General features: G+C 43.8%; 1 protein-coding gene across 1 annotated transcript in view; it reads right to left on the bottom strand.

Moving 5' to 3' along the window:
• The window catches only part of samd14 (sterile alpha motif domain containing 14), a 71,991-nt gene that overhangs the window by 31,240 nt on the left and 16,075 nt on the right, over positions 1 to 24,676 (bottom strand). Inside the window, exons 2-3 of the mRNA XM_056288373.1 lie at positions 2,126 to 2,283; positions 59 to 181 (exon numbers count right to left, since the gene is read on the bottom strand). Of these exons, the coding sequence (XP_056144348.1) occupies positions 59 to 181; positions 2,126 to 2,283 (281 nt within the window). The remainder of the gene's footprint in view (positions 1 to 58; positions 182 to 2,125; positions 2,284 to 24,676) is intronic.

Below are 24,676 nucleotides of genomic sequence, written 5' to 3'. Positions count from 1 at the left end.
TGATATTTCATTTTAACCATCCTATTTCGGCTGCACTGGTCATTGTGACTGGTCTTACCAAGGAGGCATCAAACGAGAAGGCGGGACTTCTTGAAGGGAGCAGTGGATCAGGAGAAGGGGACGAACCTCGTGTGGTCATATGGAGCGGGGAACGGGCTGAGTTTATTGGATTGTCTTGGTACTTGCACACAAAAAGACACAAAGATTGATGTAATATAAGGGCGATATTGAATTAACAGACAACGAATAACCCCCAAAATGACCATTGACATTCGGAAATGATCTCCAGGGTTTGAGTTCCTGAGACCATCAGTCTCAAAACCAATGTCCCCTGATCTCGGTCTCTCGGGTCTCTGAGCTCATTTGTCTTGGTTTGGTCTTGTCTCAAAGTTCTTGAATTTAATTTTTGGAAATTCCATCCATCCATCCATCCATCCATCCATTATCCAAACCGTTTATCCTGCAGTCATAGGGCAGCAGGCGGGGAGACACCCTGGACAGACCACCAGGCCAACACTCAAAATTACTATCAATTATGGGCATCCGGGTGGCGTGGCGGCCTATTCCGGTGCCTACCAACACGGGGATCACCGGTTCAAATCCCTGTGTTACCTCCGGCTTGGACACGCGTCCCTACAGACACAATTGGCCGTGTCTGCGGGTGGGACGCTAGATGTGGGTATGTGTCCCGGTCGCTACACTAGCGCCTCCTCTGGTCGGTCGGGGTACCTGTTCAGGGGGGAGGGGGAACTGGGGAGTAGCGTGATCTTCCCACGCGCTACGTTCCCCTGGTGAAACTCCTCACTTTCAGGTGAAAAGAAGCGGCTGGCAGCTCCACAAGTATCGGAGGAGGCATGTGGTAGTCTGCAGCCCTCCCCAGATCGGCAGGGGGGTTGGAGCAGTGACCGGGACGGCTCCGAAGAGTGGGGTAATTGGCCAAGTACAACTTAAAGGAAAAATCCCCCACCCCCCCAAAAAAATACTATCAATTCATGTAACAAACAATTAGACTATGTGATTTCAACTACTTTTCATGCAAATTTATTTTGAAAAAAAAAAAGCCCCTACTCAATTGTCTGCCACACCAATGTTGCCATCATTTCCCAATATCAAGTTTGGATTTTTTTTTTTTTTACAAGTTAGATGCTTTTGTGTTTTAAAGTTATTCATTTATCTATTTATTTATTAGAAAACTGCACGCTTCACATCAAGATTTTATGGGCCTACTGAAAGGACCCACAAATACAGCCAAGTTAGGTTGTGGAACATTCAATCAGGCTAACTTGAGCGTTTGCTAACAGCTCGACCATTAATGTAGTCCTCTGCTTCAGTATCTCAGCTTTAAAAATGCAGCTATCGTGTTCGCAAGAGAAAAGTCAGTCCCTCACTTGACTGTCAAAGTACAGAATGAGGGGGGGGGGAAGAGAAATAAAGATCAGTGGTGATTAAGTGTTCTGTTTTGCATATATTGACAAAGCAATGTCAATAATATACCACATGCGCAGAAATAATTCAATAAAACAGGTAAAAAAAGCATCATCCTTGACTATTCAAATTTGTAGACATAGCATCTTAGTTTATTACTGCTGTCTTTTTTTTTTTAATTATTATTAAGTGGGTGGGGAGTCAATAGGCAATAATAGACCAACACATCATCAATAGCTAAAACAAGTTCATTGATACTGACAAGATTCCTCTCATGCGAGTGTTGATTTTCTGATTCCTGTGAGTTACCCATTTTCAAAAAAAGAGATATACCATAGTTTTTGGAAGATTATATAATTGCCCCCATTGTAGTGTACTGAAGCCCAGTGAGAAGATTCAGCAAAGTGTTGACTTTCTCAATAGTGTTTCGTGAAGTTCTGATAACATTTAAGGAGGTCTGGATTCAAAAAAGTGATTCTTTAATGCTGATCTGCAGCTCAAGTATAAAAGATCTATGTGTCATTATTTCTCTTGAACTCGGTCTCAATCACTGTTGGTCTCAATCATGACAAGACCAAACATCTCGGTTTTGGCTGGGAAGGGTCTTGTTCTGAACTGAGACATTGCTGCCTACAACACTCATGACCTCTTCAGGGGAAAAGACAAACTCAAAAACAGCAAAGCCATTAATATACCACACCTTTCTCTCCAAACTGTCATCTCCCTCAGTAGAACTGACACTATCACGGTAACGGGACCGGGAAGGGCGGTGCCTTCTCGACTTGACAGACAGCTGGGCACGCCCCTTCTGGATGCTGTTGTCCAATAGCTCTGTCTCTGGGATGGCCTCGTTAAGGTCTAGAAGACAAGCACAGAGTAAATGATTACATTAAGAACTAAGGGACAAAACCATTCAGTTACACAGATTTACAATTCTGAGGACCAGAGTGAGTCCATTTTACTAACTAGATAAGTTTAAACATATAAATTGAATAGATATGTTGCTAACTGTGCAAATTTGGCATAACACAAATTCAATAAAAGTAGTTTAAATAGATAATAATGTGATATTAGTTTGGTATTATCTTTATATTTGAATTCTAGACCCATATGTGAATGAAAATAAACATGAGTGCTGGTTAAAGGTATATTACAAAAAACGTTCACCTCAGTCTAGCCTATATTTGAAAATTTAAGTATAATGGCACGTTTGTGGAGCAAACCTCTGCTTCCTCAGCATTTGACTAATTATTGTGGCTGTATTTGGGTCCCTCTGTTTTGGTACATTGGACCATAGTTAGCTCCTCCGCTGAATCTCACTCCTGTGGCGCTACAACCTCCTTTTATAAGCCATGCAGTTCACCCAATTGAACCAATTAGAAGTGTAAGTTGATCAGAAGCCCATTTTCAGACCGAGAAAGCATTGCTATGCCTTGCAAAGAACCTCAGGCTAAGCAAAGGAAACCTAAGTCCAGAAAATACTGGCCCCAGTTGATGAAAATAAAGAATGATGCTTCTATAAAAGTTCCTGCACAGGTGGTGTCCCCGCATCAGTGTGCGTCTAGTTGATGCTCCACATCTGCTAAGAGCACTGTTATATTTCCAGTGTTGGTGCTTGAGCAGTGATGAAAACAGCGATTTTTACAATTCTTTACAGAGAAAGGAGAAAGTAGACAAAGAGTACAAGAAGCTGTGGTGGAAGGTAAAGAGCGAGGTGGTGAAGGCGTATGGCGAGTTGTATGAGAGAATGGTCACTAAGGAAGAAGAAAAGGACTTGTACTGATTGGTTAGACAGAGGAACCGAGCTGAGAAGGATATACAGCAGGTTAAGGTGATGAAGGATAGAGATGGAAATTTGCTGACAAACGAGGAGAGTGCGCGGAGAAGGTGGAAGGAGTACTTTGATGGGCTGATGAAGAAAATGAGAGAGAGAAGGTTGGATGATGTGAGGATAGTGAATTAGGAAGTGTGGTGGATTAGCAAGGAGGAAGTGAGGGCAGCTATGACGAGGATGAAGAGTGGAAAGGCAGTTGGTCATGACGACATACCTGTGGAGGCATTGAGATGTTTATGAGAGATGGCAGTGGAGTTTTTAACTAGATTGTTTACCACAATTTTGGAAAGTGAGAGGATGCTTGAGGAGTGGAGAAGAAGCATATTGGTACCGATTTGCAAGAATAAGGGTGACGTGCAGAGTTCTAGTAATTACAGAAGTATAAAGCTGATCAGCCACAGCATGAAGATATGGGAAAGAGTAATAGAAGCTAGGTTAAGAGGAGAGGTGACGATTAGTGAGCAGCAGTATGGTTTCATGCCACGAAAGAGCACCACAGAGGCGATGTTTGCTTTGAGAATGTTGATGGAGAAGTATAGAGAAGGCCAGAGGGAGTTACATTGTGTCTTTGTGGATTTAGAGAAAGCATACGACAGGGTGCCGAGAGAGGAGGTGTGGTATTGTATGAGGAAGTCGGGAGTGGCAGATAAGTATATGTAGGAGTGGTGCAGGATATGTATGAGGGCAGTGCGACAGAGGTGATGTGTGCGGTTGGAATGACAGAATAACTCACCATCAATTACCTCTTTTCTGCCTTATCTGTCGGTACATCCTCCTTTCCACTCTGTCTCTTTCCGTCCCCTTTCCATCTCTACTTTCTATTCTTTATCTTTAAATCTCCTGAGGTGTACTTGCATGCCCTGACACACATCATAGATACGGCATAGTCACTCCTGGAAGATAAATCATTCACCCCATAACTGGGCTTGCCATGAAGGGCTTGAACATTTCACAAAAAAAAAAGCCAAATAGTTAAGGTTTATTTTTGATGTATAATAAGAAACATTAATACAGTAGAAATTAATCTGGCCTCCAATATTTTCTACTCTGTGTGTGTGTGTGTGTGTGTGTGTGTGTGTGTGTGTGTGTGTGTGTGTGTGTGTGTGTGTGTGTGTGTGTGTGTGTGTGTGTGTGTGTGTGTGTGTAAATGTGTAAATGTGTAAATGTGTGTATAGGATAGCGAGAGAGGAGGGGGAGAGAGAGGGCGAGAGAGCGAGAGCGAGAGAGAGATTTTAAACTCATAAAATTATTGATAGGTCCAGCCTCTTCCCCACCCCCTACATCACTAATGAAAATCATCACTGTGAGACTGGTGGTCCCTTGCAACCGAAGCAGCAAAGGATTGTGGGTGATAACCCTTGACCTGAAGGTGAGCATTATTGATCTGGAATGATCTATGGAGACAATGCGTCTGGTTTCTTATGAGTGGAAAGAGAGACGCACCACGGGATTAAGCACCTCAGTGCCACCACAAGACTCCATTTATCCAGCTGTTTTTCAGCTCACTTGTTTCTCCCTTTAACATAGTTGTACAAGTGTTACTTCTTTTAATCCTACAGAATATATGATTATTTTTTCTTTCCAGTCTTTGATGTTGCAAATATGAGCCAATATGACATTATATATCAGTGCATGCAGTGCATCTGTTGGTAAGCTCCTCAAATACGAACAAAATCACAACAACTTATAACGAATGAAAAATCCTGAAAATAATCAAAAGTTAAGTTTGTGTCTTCATTTGATTATTGGGAGAGCTGGCGCTGGATCGGCTGGGAGAGCTTGGTCTGTTGCATCCTGTGGGCCCAGGTACCACGGTCCTGCCTGGAGCTGTGCCCGAAGAGGAAACACCGAGGACATTCTGACAGGAGGCGGAAGCAGGGCAGGCTAAGCTAACTGGTAGCCCATGCAGACCGGCAGTTCCAATAACACCGAGAGCAGTCTGGTGGCACCTTCACCTAGTGTTGACTGTGTTTTTGGTGTCGTCGTGTGGAGTGCGGGGAGGTGTGTCGAAGGTGTCTGCCTGGAAAAGCTGGCGTTGGATTGGCTAGGGGAGCCTGGTCTGCTGCGTCCGGTGGGGCCAGGGACCACGGCCCTGCCTGGAGCTGTGCCAGAAGAGGAAGCACCGAGGGCGGTCTGACAGGATGTGGAAGCGGGGCAGGCTAAGCTAACTGCTAACCCATGCAGGCCGGCAGTTCTGACAGTCGTCCTGGCGTTCGCTCTCTTGGACAGTAATTTTTTTTTTTGGATATGTTTGATATACACTCACTGGCCACTTTATTAGGTACACCTTGCTAGTACCGGGTTGGACCCCCTTTTGCCTTCAGAACTGCCTTAATCCTTCGTGGCATAGATTCAACAAGGTACTGGAAACATTCCTCAGAGAGTTTGGTCCATATTGACATGATAGCATCACGCAGTTGCTGCAGATTTGTCGGCTGCACATCCATGATGAGAATCTCCCGGTCCACCACATCCCAAAGGTGCTCTATTGGATTGAGATCTGGTGACTGTGGAGGCCATTTGAGTACAGTGAACTCATTGTCATGTTCAAGAAACCAGTCTGAGATGATTCGAGCTTTATGACGTGGCGCGTTATCCTGCTGGAAGTAGCCATCAGAAGATAGGAACACTGTGGTCATAAAGGGATGGACATGGTCAGCAACAATACTCAGGTACGCTGTGGCGTTGACACGATGCTCAATTGGTACTAAGGGGCCCAAAGTGTGCCAAGAAAATATCCCTCACACCATTACACCACCACCAGCAGCCTGAACCGTTGATACAAGGCAGGATGGATCCATGCTTTCATGTTGTTGACGCCAAATTCTGACCCTACCATCCAAATGTCACAGCAGAAATCGAGACTCATCAGACCAGGCAACGTTTTTCCAATCTTCTATTGTCCAATTTTGGTGAGCCTGTGCAAATTGTAGCCTCAGTTTCCTGTTCTTAGCTGACAGGAGTGGCACCCGGTGTGGTCTTCTGCTGCTGTAGCCCATCTGCCTCAAGGTTCGACGTGTTGTGCGTTCAGAGATGCTCTTCTGCATACCTTGGTTGTAATGAGTGGTTATTTCAGGTACTGTTGCCTTTCTATCAGCTCAAACCAGTCTGGCCATTCTCCTCTGACCTCTGCATCAACAAGGCATTTTCGCCCACAGAACTGCCACTCACTGGATATTTTCTCTTTTTCGGACCATTCTCTGTAAACCCTAGAGATGGTTGTGTGTGAAAATCCCAGTAGATCAGCAGTTTCTGAAATACTCAGACCAGCCCGTCTGGCACCAACAACCATGCCACGTTCAAAGTCACTTAAATCACCTTTCTTCCCCATTCTGATGCTCGGTTTGAACTGCAGCAGATCGTCTTGACCATGTCTACATGCCTAAATGCATTGAGTTGCTGCCATGTGATTGGCTGATTGGAAATTTGCGTTAATGAGCAGTTGGACAGGTGTGCCTAATAAAGTGGCCGGTGAGTGTATGTGCTTTTGTAGTTTTTCAGTTTTTTTTGTAGTTTGGATATATGTGTTCTTGCAGTTTTGATATGTATTTTTGTCTTTTTGTTGCATTGCTGTGGGCTGGGGGAAACTATATTTCGTTTCATTTCATTTACGCAAGTGCATGAAATGATATGACAAATAAAAGTTCCTGATTCCTGAAAAGGCTAAATAAGACAAATTAAGGTCATCATCAGTTTTTTTTCTCCAAGAACTTTTGTATCTAGTGGCAGTAAAGATGTACCATGTGGTGAACTGTCAGAGTGATGTAGAATTCCATGCTCAGGAAATGCCGTCTTGTGTCTGTCCATCCAATGAAAAGATGAGGACTTCCTTTCCAAGACAGGACACCCCTGCATTTTTTTTCTACTAGCACTGCATTATTCTTCAATATTCTGCAATATTCTTATCACCTGTATAATATTTCCATTTGCAGTTCTCATTTGTGAATACCATATTATAGAGAGCCACACTTTTTAATTCATTCCCGTGTGTGGAAGGGTGGTGGAGGATGTCTGCCCCCTTTTAGGGTAGAACAGGCATCCAACAAGTTCCAGTGCTCTGTCCATTCCTTTGTACTCTCCACACCACCTTGTGTGGTCTGTTCATCTCAATTTTTTCTACCATTGCTATACTTATGACACCTAACGCTACCGTTCTTTTTCTACACTCAACAACTCTGTGAGCTCACAGAGTGTGGCAGCAAAAATTCTTGGTGTTACGTTTGATCCCAGCCTTTCCTCTGATAAGCACATTAAAGAAATCACCAAGACTGCCTTTTTTCCACTTACGTAACATAGCTAAAATTCGGTCTTTCCTGTCCATGGCTGATGCAGAGATTCTAAAACATGCATTTGTTTCATCCAGACTTGATTATTTTAATGTTCTGTTTTCAGGTCTGCCGCATGCTAGTACTAAAAGTCTTCAGGTGGTTGAGAATGGTGCAGCTATGGTTCGAATCCCCCGTGTTATCTCCAGCTTGGTCGGGCGACCCTTCAGACACAATTGGCCATGTTTGCGGGTGGGAAGCCAGATGTGGGTATATTGTCCTGCTCGCTGCACTAGCGCCTCCTCTGGTCTGTCGGGGCACCTATTCGGGGGGGGGGCTGGGGGAATAGCGTGATCCTCCCACACACCACTTCCCCCTGGTGAAACTCCTCACTGTCAGGTGAAAAGAAGCAGCTGGCCCCGTGTATCGGAGGAGGAATCTGCGGCCTTCCCCAAATCGGCAGAGGGGGTGGAGCAGCGACCAGGACGGCTCATCGGAAGAGTGGGGTAATTGGCCGGATACAATTGGGGAGAAGAAGAAAAAAAAGAATGCTGCAGCTTGAACCCTAACTAAAACTAGAAAATTTGACAATATTACACCAATTCTTGCTTCCCTTCATTGGCTTCCTATCCATGTTCGATCAGAATACAAGGTGCTTCTGTTGACTTACAAAATCCTAAATGGGCTTGCCCCATCTTATTTATGATCTGCATATATTATATAAAATTATATATATATATATATATATATATATATATATATATATATTTGAATATAATATAATATATATTTAAGTTTACATTTCTATAAACGATATAAATAAAGTGATCAGGAATCAGGACCCCAGAACAAAGACAATGACATATCCAAAACCTACAAGAACACATATATCCAAGCTACAAAAACTAAACCTACCAAAAGTACAAAACTGCAAAAACACATATATCCGACACAGCCACACCAAAATAAATAAATAAATACATCACTGTCCAAGAGAGCGAACGCCAGCCAGGATGACTGTCAGAATGTCAGACATGGTGACTGCATAGCTGAATTTGAGAATCATGAGGGGAGGAAAAGAAAACACAAACTGCTCAAAATTACCTTCAACGTTCTCAAAGTAACTCTGTAAATTGTTTTTTTTAATTATACTTTTCTGTGTGATCATAATAGTGGGTATCATTTTGTTCCCCTGCCACTTCCCTCTCCACCCTTTCTCTTTATTAGATAGAGATGAGAGAAAAAACAGAGGAGATGTCATGGTTTTGAGTTTCAGTCTGCTCATTCATCCTCTCATTCATTTCGGTCCATTTGGTGGCGCATATCTACTAACTCTGCTGTCATTTCAGACCGTGCCATTTCTCCACCTGTCCACCAGAGGCCCCCAGGCCTTCCCTCCTGTTTTCCCCACTCACCTGCTCATCTGTTCCCTATTCCCCCATTAACTCCCCAGTATATAGTATACCAGTCTGTTTCCACTCGCTCTCTGCCAGATTGTCTTTGTGAGATGTGCCCTGGCTTTACAGCACTCTGTTCTTTCCCTGCCTTTCAGATCCTGATCGTGTTTTTGACTTTGCTTCAGCCTGCCCCTCTTGTACTTTGCTTGTCTGCTTGGACTTTTTGTAGCCCTGTTTTTTTTGTCCCCCCCCAAAAAAAACCTGTTCCCCCCCACACAGCTTTTCTCCCCAATTGTACCTGCCAATCACCCCGCTCTCTGAGCTGTCCTGGTTGCTGCTCCACCCCCTCTGCCGATTCGGGGAGGGCTGCAGACTACCACATGCCTACTCCTATACTTTTGGAGTCCCTAACCGCTTCGTTTCACCTGACAGTGAGGAGTCTCGCCAGGGGGACGTAGTGCGTGGGAGGATCACGCTATTCCTCCCAGTTCCCCCTCCCCCCTGAACAGGCGCCCTGGCCAACCAGAGGAGGCGCTAGTGCAGCAATCTGAACACATACCCACATCTGGCTTCCCACCCGCAGACATGACCAATTGTGTCTTAGGGGCACTCAACCAAGCAGGAGGTAACACGGGGATTCGAACCAGCATTCCCCGTGTTGGTAGGCAGCAGAATAGACCGTTATGCTACCCGGACACCCGTAGCCCTGTTTTCTAAGTAAAGACTCTACTCTTATATCTGCCTTCTGAGTCATGCTCTTGGGTCCTTTTCCGAGAACCATGACAGGTCGGGAGTATAAGGGGACAAAGTCACGGAGGGACAGAGGAGTCATTCAACACATCATTGTAAGAGCTCACACTGCCATGCACATGCTCATACACACCCATGCTTGTGTAGTTGTCTGCCCCTGCACAAACACACACACACACACACACACATACACACATGATTCATCCTGTGTCAGGAAGTTCTTAAACTGCCAGCTTGGGCCCACTTGATAACAGCTAAACACTGACAAACAAACGCATATACACCCAACACACACACACATTCATGCATGTCCACATGCGCGCATTCATACACACACAGAAACACACATATGCACCAACACACAAACATCTAAAGTATACACACTTCTAGCTGAAGGGTGCATGCTGTGTGCCAGGTGTACAACAACTCATTCCGGCTTGCACCAGACACATATACATGCACAAACACACATCATCACCTGGATGCTAAGACACAGTCATACTCCAGGCAGTGGGATGTGTTATTTTATTATTTTCAGCAGAGCATCTACACTTCCAACACATTATCCATTAGTGCAGGGTTGCCAACTTTGGTCAGCAGGTTGGAGTGACGTTTTAAGTTTTGCACGCGAGCACACGCATAAGGACGCAGATGCACATTAAAACAAGGCCGACGAATGTTGTGTCATATTAACATGACAGCCACCTTCACCTCAGCTAATTCTCGTTCATAATAAATCACGGGGAAAAGCATTTAGTTAACCAAAAGAGAACATGGCCCCAAAAGGTCTCTCACATGTTCTCTTACATGAACAACAGTCACCTGAGCATCCAACAGTGCCATTTTATAGACTCGTGTACACGTCTAATCTAGGTGTGTTCTTCAAAAAGCATCACTTTTTCACGATACTCACTTCTAAGATGAGAATGTCTGTCTTTCTGCCAAGTATTGCGAGATCTGACAGTGTCGTTGCAACCTGTTCAACTGCTACACCAACACAAAGCAGTATGACGATGGAGAGGGTAGATAATGAATGCTGACACGATCTCCTGTACTGTCACAGTGTCCTTCGTCCTCTCTCTCCTTTTACTTCTGTTTTTTTTTTCATTTTCCTCTCATTTTGTTTGCCTTTGTCTCTCTATCTCCTCACTCTCCCTCTTATGGGTGGACTGCCTATTCCCTACATCTTCGCCATTGTTTTTTCATGATTCTGCAGCTTAATATTGCAATTAAGTAGTTCCTTTGGTTGAGTCTCCACAGCTCCGATTGCACTGTTTGCACTGACGATTCTAGTCTGGCTAGTCCTCTCATGAGAGACAATTATCCTGCATGCATTCCAGGTTACAGAGGTTAAGTAAAAATTGAAATAAATTAATAAGCTATGACATGATTCTCCATTATCTTAGAGGGGAAAATAAGTGAGATGCAGCCAGGCTTGGCCAGTAACCTCCTTGTTAACTATTAACCTCCTTGCGGTCTGTTCCTGTATTGAGATATAGTTAGACACTGATTCATTTTGACAGGATGACCTTCCCTAGTGGGACAGGATGAGCAAATCGACTGCTTTCAGTGCCCCCCCCCTGCCCCGTCTGTCCTCAGCCCTACCCTACTGCACACTCTGTTTTCCTTATATCTATGTCTGCCCTTCTCTCTCTCTCTCTCGCTCTCTCTCTCTCTCACTCTCTCTCTTTGTGGCTTACTCTCCATCTACCCACTATGTCCTTATGTCTAATTGACATACTGCCTCTATTTTCTCTGGTCATCTATGGATCTAGAATCAGATTCGGGATCAGTTTTATTGGCCAGTAGGGATGCCCCCCGAAACCCGGTTCTAAACGGGAACCGGTTCTAAATTAGTAAAAACGGGAGCATTTTTAAGATCCGACGTTTTCGGTTCTGCTATCGGTAGTCGGTAGGTACTCGAGAAATCATGGAGTGAGATTTATATTGTGGCAATTGTGTTTTTCGAGGAATTTAAACGTCGCGAACATAATCTTGTTCGCCGTTTTCTCCATCTCTCTGTCTCCCTCTCTTACTGCGCGAGGGGCGGGGCTGTGCTGTGTTCCACACACTCGCTCACACACGCACAGACAGCTCTGCTCAAGTGCTCATCATGGCGGAGAGAACTAAACGTTCAAAAGGTTTCGGTGTATTTTTCAAAAGTCGATGACAACAACGCTCGTTGCCACAAGTGCAACAAATCATTTGCCAGTAAGGGTGGCAATACAAGCAATCTGTCGAAACATCTTTTGTCGAAACATGGTATTAATCTGCAGAAATGCGGAGTTTTCGACTGCTTTGCTCGTAGTGTTCCATCCACGTCCACTGCAGGTAAGCCGTATGAGCCATAGATACGGAGTTAGCTAGGCTAATAACGAATTATTACGAATAGGCCAATAAATAAAATATAATTGCTTAGCTAATTGTTTAGCTACAAATATATAAGCCATAGATACGGAGTTAGCTAGGCTAATAACGAATTATTACGAATAGACTAATAAATAAAATATAATTGCTTAGCCAATTGTTTAGCTGCAAATATTTGAAAGATTTCACAACTTTTTGTAGATTGTCAGACTGAGGCTGCAGCCACCATGTCCCAGCCCACCCCTCCTCCCTCTACCACCACCGGTCCCAGCCAAGCCCAAAGTCCCCAGTATGAAAAATTAGGTATTTTATGGATGCTACTAATTGGCTTTATCCAGAGTTGAAACAATGAAAGGGCTGGCAAGGGCTCATGGACCACACACGGGGTTGTTGTTGTTGTTGGAGTTGTTCCTCTGGGCGCAGCATGAAGGCAGCAGCCCACTGCTCCTAGCTACACAGATCACAGCTAGGATGGGTCACTTTGCAGTAACTGAATTTCCCCAAGGGGATTAATAAAGGAAACTTAATTAATTAATTAAAAAAAGTTAATCAAACTTGTGACCTCACCTGTAGAGCTCAGTCTGTGTAACATCTAGCCACTCTCTAAAACGAATATCTGAAGACTAAATTCCGTGACGATGGAAGTGATGCTTTGCATCTCACAAGACATTGAGACACCTACACCATATAGGACCTCTACTAAACACACACACACAACCACACACATACACACACACACACACACACACACACACACACACACACACACACACACACACACACACACACACACACACACACACACACGGTGGTCATTCGGGGGCAGGTATGACTGTCCTTCCTCTTGGTCCCTCTGGTGGGCGTACAGGCCAATCCTGGGGCTGCATAATGGGAGGACACCTGCGCGTGACAGCTTTTTACGTGGAGTGGCTGATGCGCCTGCCACCACATGGACCTTGGCAGGGGGTGGCAAGAGTCCAATGTCTTTGTTGGATCGTGCTTCATCTGGAACCTCCCCCTTGACCTATTTGCCTTGGATGACCCGACCAGGAGCCAAGCTCCGGACGGCACAACTCTTGGGATCACTGGTATATGCAAGCTTCTCCACCATGGCAAGGTGGCGATCCAGGAGAAGACACACACACACACACACTTTTAGAAATGCTACACTAATAACTGCCTCACATTAGCACTAACACAGCAGAACAACCTCCTCAGCAGGGCCCTCTTCTTCATATGGCCTCTCATCTTCCTCCCACTCACACCATCAAATATTAAACACGATGACAATTACCCCTCCTAAACCCCTACAGCATTACTCTCTCTCTCCATCGCTCTCTGTCTCTCTCCCTCACTCTAACACACACACAAACACTGAGGCTGAGGTAAGAGGGGGCAGGGTCCAGCGCTGGAGGCAGAAAGAGAGAAACACGGAGCGGTCTGGTTCATGAACCACATTAAACTTGTACTGCAAGTAGCCTTTGGTCTGTTTAAGTGATGTGGAGCTGTGAGGCTACTACACTGAAAACTAACCAAGCTTCTATATTGATTATTACTTTGTGATATGATACTTTTAGGTAAAACATGTATTTCCACAAAAAGTCATCTAAACACACATAATGCAACTCTTCAGCATCTTGTATTTTCAGCTTTTTTAAACATATTTAACAATTTTATGCCATTTCCAGAACCTGTGAATGACCACTTTCCCAGTGCTTCCCTATGAAATCTCAGTATTGTTTCCCCCCACAGGGGTTAGGTGTTGAGGGGGTCAGAACCGTCGCATGGGCTGTGCGAAGTGTCTGACCGTACAGGGCCCCACACCTCTAGGGCCCCGTGCCTCGCCTGCAATCCTGCAGCCCCCCCCCCTTTTCTCCCCAATTGTGCTTGACCAGTTACCCTGTTCTCCAAGCCATCCCGGTCACTGTCCATCCCCTCTGCCAATCCGGGGAGGGCTGCAGACTACCACATGTCTCCTCCGATACATGTGGAGTCGCCAGCCACTTCTTTTCACTTGACAGTCAGGAGTTTCACCAGAGGGATGTAGCGCGTGGGAGGATCACGTTATTCCCCCCAATTCCCCCTCCTCCCCGAAGAGGCGCCCCGACCAACCAGAGGAGGCCCTAGTGCAGCGACCAGAACACATACCCATATCCGGCTTCCCACCCGCAGACACGGCCAATTGTGTCTTCGGGATGCCCAACCAAGCTGGAGGAAACACAGGGATTCGAACTGCTGATTCCCGTGTTGGTAGGCAATGTAACAGACCGCTCACAACAAAGTACAAAGAGTTACAACAACTTCAACTTGAAAAAAGACTTGAAAACTCATAACAATCCATTCAATTAACTGCAAAAAATAAGTCAGCATCAGCATTATATTTAACATGCATGCGCCTGCGTATGACATCACGTCACTGAGATACAGCCCACACACAGTCCATTCAGTAGGCGTCCGGGTAGCGTAGCAGTATAAGTTTGATTTATTATTATTATTATTATACAAATTTCCTTTAACTTCATGCCATAATACAATATAATAACCGGGCCCATTCCTTGGGCCTAGGGTTAGAATGAGGTAGAAGTCTATTTGATGGAGAGTGCCTTTCTTAGGATATGAGATGTTTATTATTATTATTATTATTATTATTATTATTACGTTGCCTACTAACACGGGGGTCAGCGGTTCAAATCCCCGTGTTACCTCCAGCTTGGTCGGACATCTCTACCGTTACAATGGGAGATCCAGCTCATCGTCTTCGCTATCCTCCTCCCGGAACTCCCATTGTAACGGTACCTTGGGTCTCGCATCTCCATAGCTAGCGCCTCCATAGCCAGCTCCAGTCGGTTCAAAAGCTTCTCTCCCCCGCGTGGATTACCAGTTATTAATCCCACTTCGGACACCAGTGAAGCGTTTCGATCCATAATGAGGCCCGAAGACACGACGTCAGGTCAATCGGTGAGTTTTATTGCCCTTTTTTATTACACCCACGACTCGCACTAGCTGCTCGCCACGCAGACCAAAACATGAAGACGCCCACCTCCTCTAGACTCCCGCTCAAAGACCATCCCCCAAAAAGCCCACCCCCATTCATTGCTAGGTTACCTGATATGCTACAATTGGCTGTGTCTGCAGGTGGGAAGCCGGATGTGAAGAGTAGGATAATTGGTCAAGTACAATTGGAGAGAAAAGGCGGGGGGGGGGGGGGGCAGTCCATTCAGTAAAGAAGTTTGCCGCCATCTTCCCCGGAGCCAAAAGTGTGCGCATTTATCAAGTAAGTACATTTTAATTTAATATATGCTGTTCATTTGTGGGCAATGCGAAACAATCGGCTAGTCTCTGTCTCAGACGGTCCGTCGCCATAACTTTTGATGCATATTTTGTTTTCTTCTTGCTTTTTGGGAATACGTTAGCTGTGCAAACAACTGTGGTGGCCCGCCATAGTCTAATTTATTTCACCATAGATTCATAATGAAAATATTCATACACTTGTTATAATAACATAACGCTGTGTTTTGCACCGTTGTTCAGCAAATCATCTCACTCCCAGTCAATCAGACAGTCATCCCTCCCGCTGTAACGTGCACGCCGTCCCAAACTCAGACACACAGGGGCCAAGGTTTTTCCTCCATTGTAACTTGCAGCACTAGTATTTTTCACAGCGCCTTAGCTGAATGAAAAGAAAAAGAAAACTATGTTGAGAGTTCTCCACCACGTTTTGTTGTCATTTATGGTCACGTTAGCTTCTCTGTCCTGTCCTCTGCGTGTTTGACCGAGCGGACAGCAGACAAGAGACCGCGGTGGGGACAGTGAAACAGGTGAGGTGACGGTAACAAATCGAGTACAAAGTAGAAAAGTAAAATTTCCACCTGCTTTGCCTGCAGGATTTGTTGCCTCATAACCACAGCGCGTAGCTAATTTTTACGAACAAGCTAAAACAAAAGCTGTATGTAGCCTAACTGTTCATCTTAGTTTGCCACGACTCTTAAAATTTGGCAAAGTTCTTGTAAACTGGGCTGCTGAGATAGCACCCCCTCCTCTCTCTGCCAGCAGTAACGTTACCAACAGAGGGAACACAGAGGAAAGGAGGAAGGATCACTGATACTGACTGATGTCTTCTTCATTCTTTATAAACGTCATTCAGTATTGTGATTTTGTGAGACTATGGTGGGTGACCCTCAAACCCTCTGGGGGGGTCCGAGGTATGCTCCTCCAGAAGAAAATGTTATAATATTTGACTAAATATTATCAATCAATCAATCAGTAATAAGAATAAGAATAATAGGAATAATAATAATAATTTTATTTATATAGCACCTTTCTAAAACAATGTTACAAAGTGCTTAACAAAACAAAACAAAAACAGATAAAACCAGACAAGGCAGGAATAAGAGTAAGATCAAATAAGAGTAAAAATAAAAACAGTAAAAATAAAAACAAATATCAAACATTCGTAAACGCTTTCATAAAAACAAAAGTTTTAAGACGAGATTTAAAAGAAGCTAAAGACTTAGTTCGTCTTACCTCAGCAGGAAGAGCGTTCCGTAGTGTGGGGGCTCTAACAGCTGTGTTCGAATTACGTGGGAGCCAATGGGAGCTTAGCTCCCTTGAAAGCTGTAAATCTAGATCTGTGGGGGTCTCTAACAAAATATTTTAAAAAACATTATTTGATCACAAATAATGTATCTTTCAGTGTTATTATGATTCTTTATGTTAGTGAAATTAATTGTTTTCAATAAATATGTTTTCGAAAAGTACTACCCACCATTATTCGTCCGTGAATAGGACATTTGGCTGCACTTCACCACCGAGACACTGTGGGGCGCTGTAGGATAGCCTAAACCAACCTTGGTTTTGGGAAACTCGGTATGCTTGAAACGTTGACAAGGGCGGCCAAGGTGCGGAGATGGAACGTTATTAATGTTGTCTTAATATTGTCTTAGCTAATTACATCAGGTAATGTGCAATATTTTTCACCATGCCTCCTCCTCGGCCACCAAAAAGACAGCTCGCTGCAAGCCTGCTGGACTTTGGTTTTAACAGCTCAAAAGCTAAAAAAAGTTGCTGATTCAGAAAAAGTCAGCGACGTTAACGTTAGCTCGGCTGCTGCTAGCAACATTTCTGAAGAGGACTCGACCACCACTAACGTTAACGAGGTAAGGCTTGATCAAGTCATTTTGCATTTTCTACAGAAAAGCATGGCTAGCTAACACTCTTCCAGATTAATTTTGAATTTCCCGTTTAGTTAGCAGTGTTTAGTATACGTTAATGTGCGTTTATGTAAACTAACATTATGCCTTCCTATAGGTTCGCCTGGGCTCTAATGTTGGTACAACTACTAACGTCGGGAGTGGGACCATAGATGGATACGTTGGACTTCCTTGTCACTGGCCACTGTGCCATGCATTTGCCATTTACGTGTGTGAGTGAGTGTTAGTGATCTCGACTCTCGAAGTAAGCAACTAATTGTCCTTGATTTTAACATGGCAACTGTTTTTTGTTTTGTTTTGGGTAAAATAAAAATATTGTTTTATATTTTATATATAATAGGCCTATATAATATTTTGTGTTTGGTAAAATATACCAAAGTTTGGTAAAACATACTCAAAGTCCTCAACTACAGTTTAGTAGTAGGCCTAGTACCTGGTTCTAGGGCATTAGGCTAAACATTCGATTTGCTTGACACGGTGCTCGTGTCAGTGCTTATCCAGTCATACACTGTAATAAAAAAAAAGTCCCATTGCTGTGGGCATGAATTGAGTGCATGCATATGTTTTTTGCCCCGTTTTTGGAGACCCCCACGAAGCTGAGTTTATAATTCGAACCCTGTCTAACAGTAAAAGCCCGATCACCCTTTGTAACCAACTGAGACCTAGAAATAACTAGCAGGGCTCCATCTGCAGACCTTAATGGTCGAGGGGGGGGCATACCAAGTCAAATAAATCACAAATGTATAAAGGAGCGATACCATTTGAAGCCTTAAAAGTGAGCAGTAAAATTTTAACATCAATTCGAAATATAACAGGGAGCCACTGCAGGGAGGCAAGCACAGGAGCGATATGGTCATGCCTCCTTGTCCCTGTAATGAGCCGAGCAGCGGCACTTTGTACCAACTGCAGATGGTGGAGTGAAAGATAAAAAGCGTGTACAACTTTTTGCAAATCGGCAATTGATAAAAATGACCAAATTTTGGAGATTAGCTTGAGTTGGAAAAAGCATGACTGATTGTCAAAACTGAGGTTAACATCAAATACTACCCCAAGATTCCTAGCAGCCTGTTTAAGACTACCTGACAGACCACCAAGATTAGTAGCAAACGGACTGATGGAATTTTCAGGACCAAACAGAAGGACCTCAGACTTATTATCATTGAATTTAAGAAAATGTTTGGACATCCAGGATTTAATGTCGGTGAGGCAAGCTGTGAGATTTAATAGGGCACTAGGATCAGTGGGTTTTAGTGGTATGTATAACTGAGTGTCGTCAGCATAAAAATGGTAGCACACATGGTGATTTTGAATGACCTGGCCAAGGGGCAGCATGTATATAAAGAAGAGGAGGGCCAAGAACTGAGCCTTGAGGGACACCACAACTCAACTGAGCCACTGAGGAGGTAGAGTTACCCAGAACAACAGAAAAAGTTATGTTGGTGAGGTAAGAGTGTAATAAGTTATGAGCTGAGCCCTTGATGCCAACCCAAATTTCTAAGCGATGTAGGAGTATGTTGTGATCAACCATGTCAAAGGCAGCACTTAAGTCCAAAAGAACTAAAATTGAGCAGTCACCTCTGTCTGCATTCAGCAGAAGATCATTAGTGACCTTAACTAGAACTGTCTCAGTACTATGAAGTGCTCTAAAACCAGACTGGAAACTATTAAAAACAGAATTTGTGTTCATAAAAGAAATCAACTGAGAAGAAATTACTCTCTCCAGAACCTTAGATAAAAAAGACAATTTGGAGATTGGCCTGTAGTTACTTAGGGACAGGGGGTCTAAATTAGGTTTCTTCAGCAATGGGTGAATGATGGCATGCTTAAAACTGTCTGGGAAAGAACCAGAGGCCAGAGAATTATTAAGAATTTGAAGAATAACGGCGCTGATAGTGAAAAATACCTCCTTGAGTAGCTTAATGGGAAAGATACCTAGGATGCAGGAGGAGGAGCTCATATTGGAGACTGTAGTCTCCAACACTGAAATTGTACTTGGTTGAAATTGGGTGAAAGAGGCAGAATTAACACGGGAAATTCAATGAAAAGAGCGTGGCTGGGTTTGGGACCTAATATTATCCACCTTGTTTACAAAATGAGTGAGAACAACTCAACATCCAGTTCAAAAAGAGAAGTGGAGGGACCATTAATGACAGAATCAATTATCCCGCAGAGAACTTTAGGACTGTGGTTATTTCTCAATATTAGTTCGGAGAAGTACGCTGATCTTGCGTCCTTAACTGCCTTCTGTTAAATTAACATTTGGTTTTAAGGGTGTTATGTGTTAATTTGGACTTGTTGGCCTTCCATTGTCGTTCTGTTTTTCTACAAAGTCTTCTAAGGGCACGGGTGTGATCATTCAGGCAGAGGAGGTTATTTAATTTTTGTTTCCTAGTTTTAAATGGTGCAATTTGGTCGAGGATGGATTGGCACTGATCATTGAATGAATTTAATAGTGCCTCTGCATTGAGCGGTGATAAAGAGGGATTAAAGGAAGAAGAATTAAAAGCATAACAGAATTTAACTGCAGAGTCAGCGTTAAGAATGCGAGATCATGTTTTAGGATGATGACTAGGAGTAGCAAGCTGTAGTAGGACTTTGAAAATGGTAGTTTTATGGTCAGAAACTGGCATATGCACCAAATTGAGACATTCGAGAAAGAAACCAGAGGACAGTACAAGCTCTAAAATGTGGCCTTTGGAGTGTGTGGCCCCTTTAACAGATTGAATGAGGTTAAAAGAATCTACTACAAGATCCAAAAAATGTGAAGTCAGGGAATGGGAAGAACAGCACACATGCATATTAAAATCACCAAGAATAAGCACCCTATCAAATTTTGGCATGACAATGGATAAAAGGTCAGAAAACTCAGAGATAAAGCTAACTGTATTAGGAGGCCTATAAATTAAGATGCAGAGAAAAGGGGAAGGGCCAGTAATTAAAAAACATAAAACCTCAAATGAGATAAAATTACCAAAATTAACAGGATGGCACTTAAGACCTAACGTATAAAAAACAGCTAGACCACCCCCTCTACCAGAGGGCCTGGGAATGTGAAAATATGTAAATTCAGGGGGGCTAGCCTCAGTCAGCAGAACAGTGTCCCCTGGGAACAGCCATGTCTCAGTAATCATAAAAAGTCCAGTTATTGGAAACAATAACATCATAATGATAAAGGACTTATTACCCAGAGATCTCACATTAAACAGGCCAAAATTGTTTGTTGTCACAGCAGAATTAACACCAACAGGAGTACAACAAATAGGATGCAAATTGCAGATATTTGCTCCAGATAATCAGTTGTTGTTGTTTCTGCTATTAGATACATCGTATGGGTGAGAGTTACAGTGTTTGATAATAGCCTGTATGGGGAAAATTCCCGGCGAGAGGATCAAAGAGAGATGGGGCCAGCGGGGGGAGACAGCAGGCTGAACAGTACCTTCAAGTTGCATTTTATATAGCGCTTTTCTAACTGCAACAGCCACTCAAAGCACTTTACAATTAAGTAATTCACACACACACACACACACACACACACACACACACACACACACACACACACACACACACACACAAATCCTCTCTACACACCTGATCCCACTAATCAACCAGTAGAGTCTTTGCTGAGGAACTTGATTAGGATACACTGCTTGGTTGGAACAAAGACCTTCACCCACACCGGCCCTTTCTGGATAAGATTGCCTATCCCTGATCTAGGACCTGGGTCTGCTTCTTTTTTTTTTCTTTTGGGGGGGTGGTTCACACACAAATCCTCTCTAATATCTTATCAATACCACAATGGGAAAGATCTTTTGAGTTTACTATGGCAAGCAGCAAGCAGGTGTCTTTTCACATTTTCTCCTATGAGGGAAAACTAGGAGTGAAGACATAGGGAGCCAAAAGCCCGCCATCAAGCTGGTACAGAGAGTGGGCTCGGTAAATCAGAGTTTTAAGTGTCCTGGGTATGACAAGGTCGAGTGGCTAACGGGGAGTGTGCTAACAAACCGCTCATATTGTTGGCCTTACGTGATGTTTAAGTGTGCTGCTGCAGGAGATGGGTGTTCTTCAAAGTTTGCAAGAGATGGATTTGAGGATCTACGAAATTTTGACAGCTCTGTTAAGCTTCCTGAAAAATCAAAGGAGCATGTCATTGCAGCCATGCAATTAAGTCTGTTGGGAAATTTGAGGACTGATACTCTGATTGATGAAGGCAAGCGTCTCCAGTTGGCAAAGCATAACAACACGGTCCAGAAAAACTGTGACATTATGAAAAGGTTGATTGATTCAGTGTCATTATTGGGTTGTCAGGAACAGGCATTTAGGGGCATGATGAGAGTGAAAAGTCTCATAATAAAGGAAACTACAGAGAGATGGTATAAGTGTTTTCCCGCTATGATGATGTTCTGGCTGCTCATTTGAAATTGTCCACTGTGTTTTCTGGGATGTCTAAGACCATACAAAATGATCTGATTAAAGCCAGGAGGAGATTAAAGTGAGATTGCCACTGCACTTTTTTTTTCTTTTTTTTTCTTTTTTTTTTTTTGTGGTTGCTTCACCAAAAATTTTGGTCAGCAGCTGCCACTGGTATAGACAAATCACAAAGTCAGATATGATTGACTGATTTCACAACGGCCCATGTGCCACATGAAAATGGGGGCCAATAATTGGCTTGTTTAGTCCAGTATTTTTTTCCCTTTACAAGACCTGTGAAATGGAAATCAGCATCGACTGATATCCATAAACGCTGTCAGCAAAGACTCTCCATCATTCATAAACTCAAGGCACCTTCTGTCGAACCTCACCTTCTCTTGCCACTGTACAAAAGTATAATTCAGCCCATACTACTTTACCGCTCCCCCTGTTTCTTCACCAGCTTAACAGTCACCAATAGGAACTGGCTCATCCACATCTCGCACAGTGCATCCAAAACCATTGGCCTTCCCAACCTATCAGACCTCAATAGCAAAGCCATGAGAGGTAGAACACTAACCTTAACTTTGCCTGAACACTACATATTTCCAATTCAGGGGCCAGTTTTACAGACAGAAACATGGCTGTGCAATGGGCTCACCAGTATCGCCCATTGTGGCCAACTTATATATGGAAGAGGTAGAACACAGGGCCCTGAACTCCTTCAGAGGAACACCTCCGAGCCACTGGTTCAGATATGTGGACGACACATGGGTCAAAATCCAAACACAATAGGTGCAAGCGTTTACGAAACACATCAACTCAGTGGACAAGAACATTAAGTTTACAACGGAAGATGTAAAGAACAACAGTTTGCCCTTCTTGGACTGTGATGTCCACATTGGGGAAGACAGGAGCCTCCACACTGGGGTTTACAAGAAACCTACACACACAGACCAATATCTACTTTTCGACTCACACCACCCTCTGGAACACAAACTGAGCATCATCAGAACTTTGCAACACAGAGCTGACAATGTGCCCAGCAGCACTCAGGCCCAACGAGAAGAACACAAACACCTGAGGGGAGCTTTAAAAACCCGCAGCTACCCCAGTTGGACCTTTGTAAAAATTGCAACACGTTCCAAAAAGACCAACCAGGTGAGCAACGAGGAGAAAAGGAACAGAAGGAATAGCACAGTCATCCCGTATGTTTCTGGGGTCTCCGAGAAACTAAGGGGAATTTTCAACAAACACCGCATCCCGGTATACTTCAAACCCAGCAACACACTCCGACAAAGACTGGTTCATCCCAAAGACCGTGTACCACACACCCGGAAAAGCAATCTGGTGTATGCTGTACAATGCAATGAGGATTGCACTGACCTATACATAGGAGAAGCCAAACAACCACTACACAAACGCATGGCCAAATACAGAAGGCCAAACTCCTCAGGACAAGACTCAGCAGTCTATCTACACCTAAAGGAGAAGACACACTCCTTCGAGGACAGCAACGTACACATTTTGGACAGAGAAGATAGATGGTTTGAAAGAGGGGTGAAGGAAGCCATCTATGCAAAACTGGAAAAACCATCCCTCAACAGAGGAGGAGGTCTGCGACACCCCCTATCTCCCACTTACAATGCCATCCTTTCATCTCTACCCAGGAGACTCAAGAAGCCTAGCCTCCAAGAACAGTCAGTCACTAACGGCTCCAACGACTCTCATGACCACTGAACAATGAAGTCGAAACTAACACCTCCAACGACCGTCGCTGCTAAACAAATGCAAATCAATAGCTCCGATGGCGAAGGGCGCGGCTGGACATTGGATCACAAAGAGCCACGCATATCAATAGCTCTGACTACGACCCATAGAGGATAAATTCTGAGTCTCATCACCAGTCAGTCAGACTAGCTTCGTCTAGTCAGAAAGGCACGAACTGAGGAAGCCTCTTGGATGAGAGGCGAAACGTCTTCACGGATATATACCGAGTCCAGTTGCACTTGATTCAACTCCTTTGGATAACCTTAACTCAGGATACCCTCACCCCTTAATCCATTCTTCACCTGTCTCCATCTGGTCTCAGGTACAGTTCCCTCACCTGGAGACGGCATGCTTTTAAAAGAAGTCTTGTTCCTTCTGCCATTTAAGTTATAAACTCACTAAACCTCTAAAGCCTTACGTTAATGTATTGCTGTCCATACATATATGTCGTGTGGTATGTATATGTATACATGTATTCACTGTATGTGAGGCTTTGTACAAAGGGTCATAATAAATCTCTTGTACAAAGGGTCATAATAAATTTCCTATTGAAGGATAATAAAGTATATATATATACCTATCTATCTATCTATCTATCTATCTATCTGGGGAGAAGTGTCCAGCACATGTTACTCCACTGTCCCTATCCCTCCTCTGGCTCCCAGTTGCTGCCCGCATCAAATTCAAAACCTTAATGCTTGCTTGCAAAACAGCAACTAAAACGGCTCCCACCTACCTGAACTCCCTCATTCGGGTCTACACTCAGTCCCGCTCACTACGCTCTGCCAATGAAAGGCGCCTGGTACTTCCACCACAATGGGGCCCTAAGTCATTATCTAGACTCTTCTCTTCTATAGTTCCCTAGTGGTGGAACAAGTTACCAAACTCCATTCGATTTGCTGAGTCCCTCTCCATCTTTAAGAAGCTAAACACCCAGCTCTTTCACAAACACCTCCACAACTGATGGTATTAATAAGAATACACCAACACCCCCCCCCCCAAAAAGAAAAGCTGCTATGCACCCTATGCATTGCCTTTGTGCCCTGCCTGTTAACACCTATATGTCCTATTGGAGTAGTTTTTTGGCACTTACTTGCATTGTTGTCTCTTGACTAGATCCTTGCTTGTGTTGTATTAATGCTCAGATGTACGTCGCTTTGGATAAAAGCCTCTGCTAAATCAAACTGTAACAATATAACATTCTATCTATCTATCTATGAATGTCATTACACACTCTACTATCAATGGAAA

This window comes from Lampris incognitus, chromosome 10, assembly GCF_029633865.1.
Source record: "Lampris incognitus isolate fLamInc1 chromosome 10, fLamInc1.hap2, whole genome shotgun sequence".
Classification (NCBI taxonomy): Eukaryota; Metazoa; Chordata; class Actinopteri; order Lampriformes; family Lampridae; genus Lampris; species Lampris incognitus.
This window is presented reverse-complemented; position numbering and strand designations above follow the sequence as displayed.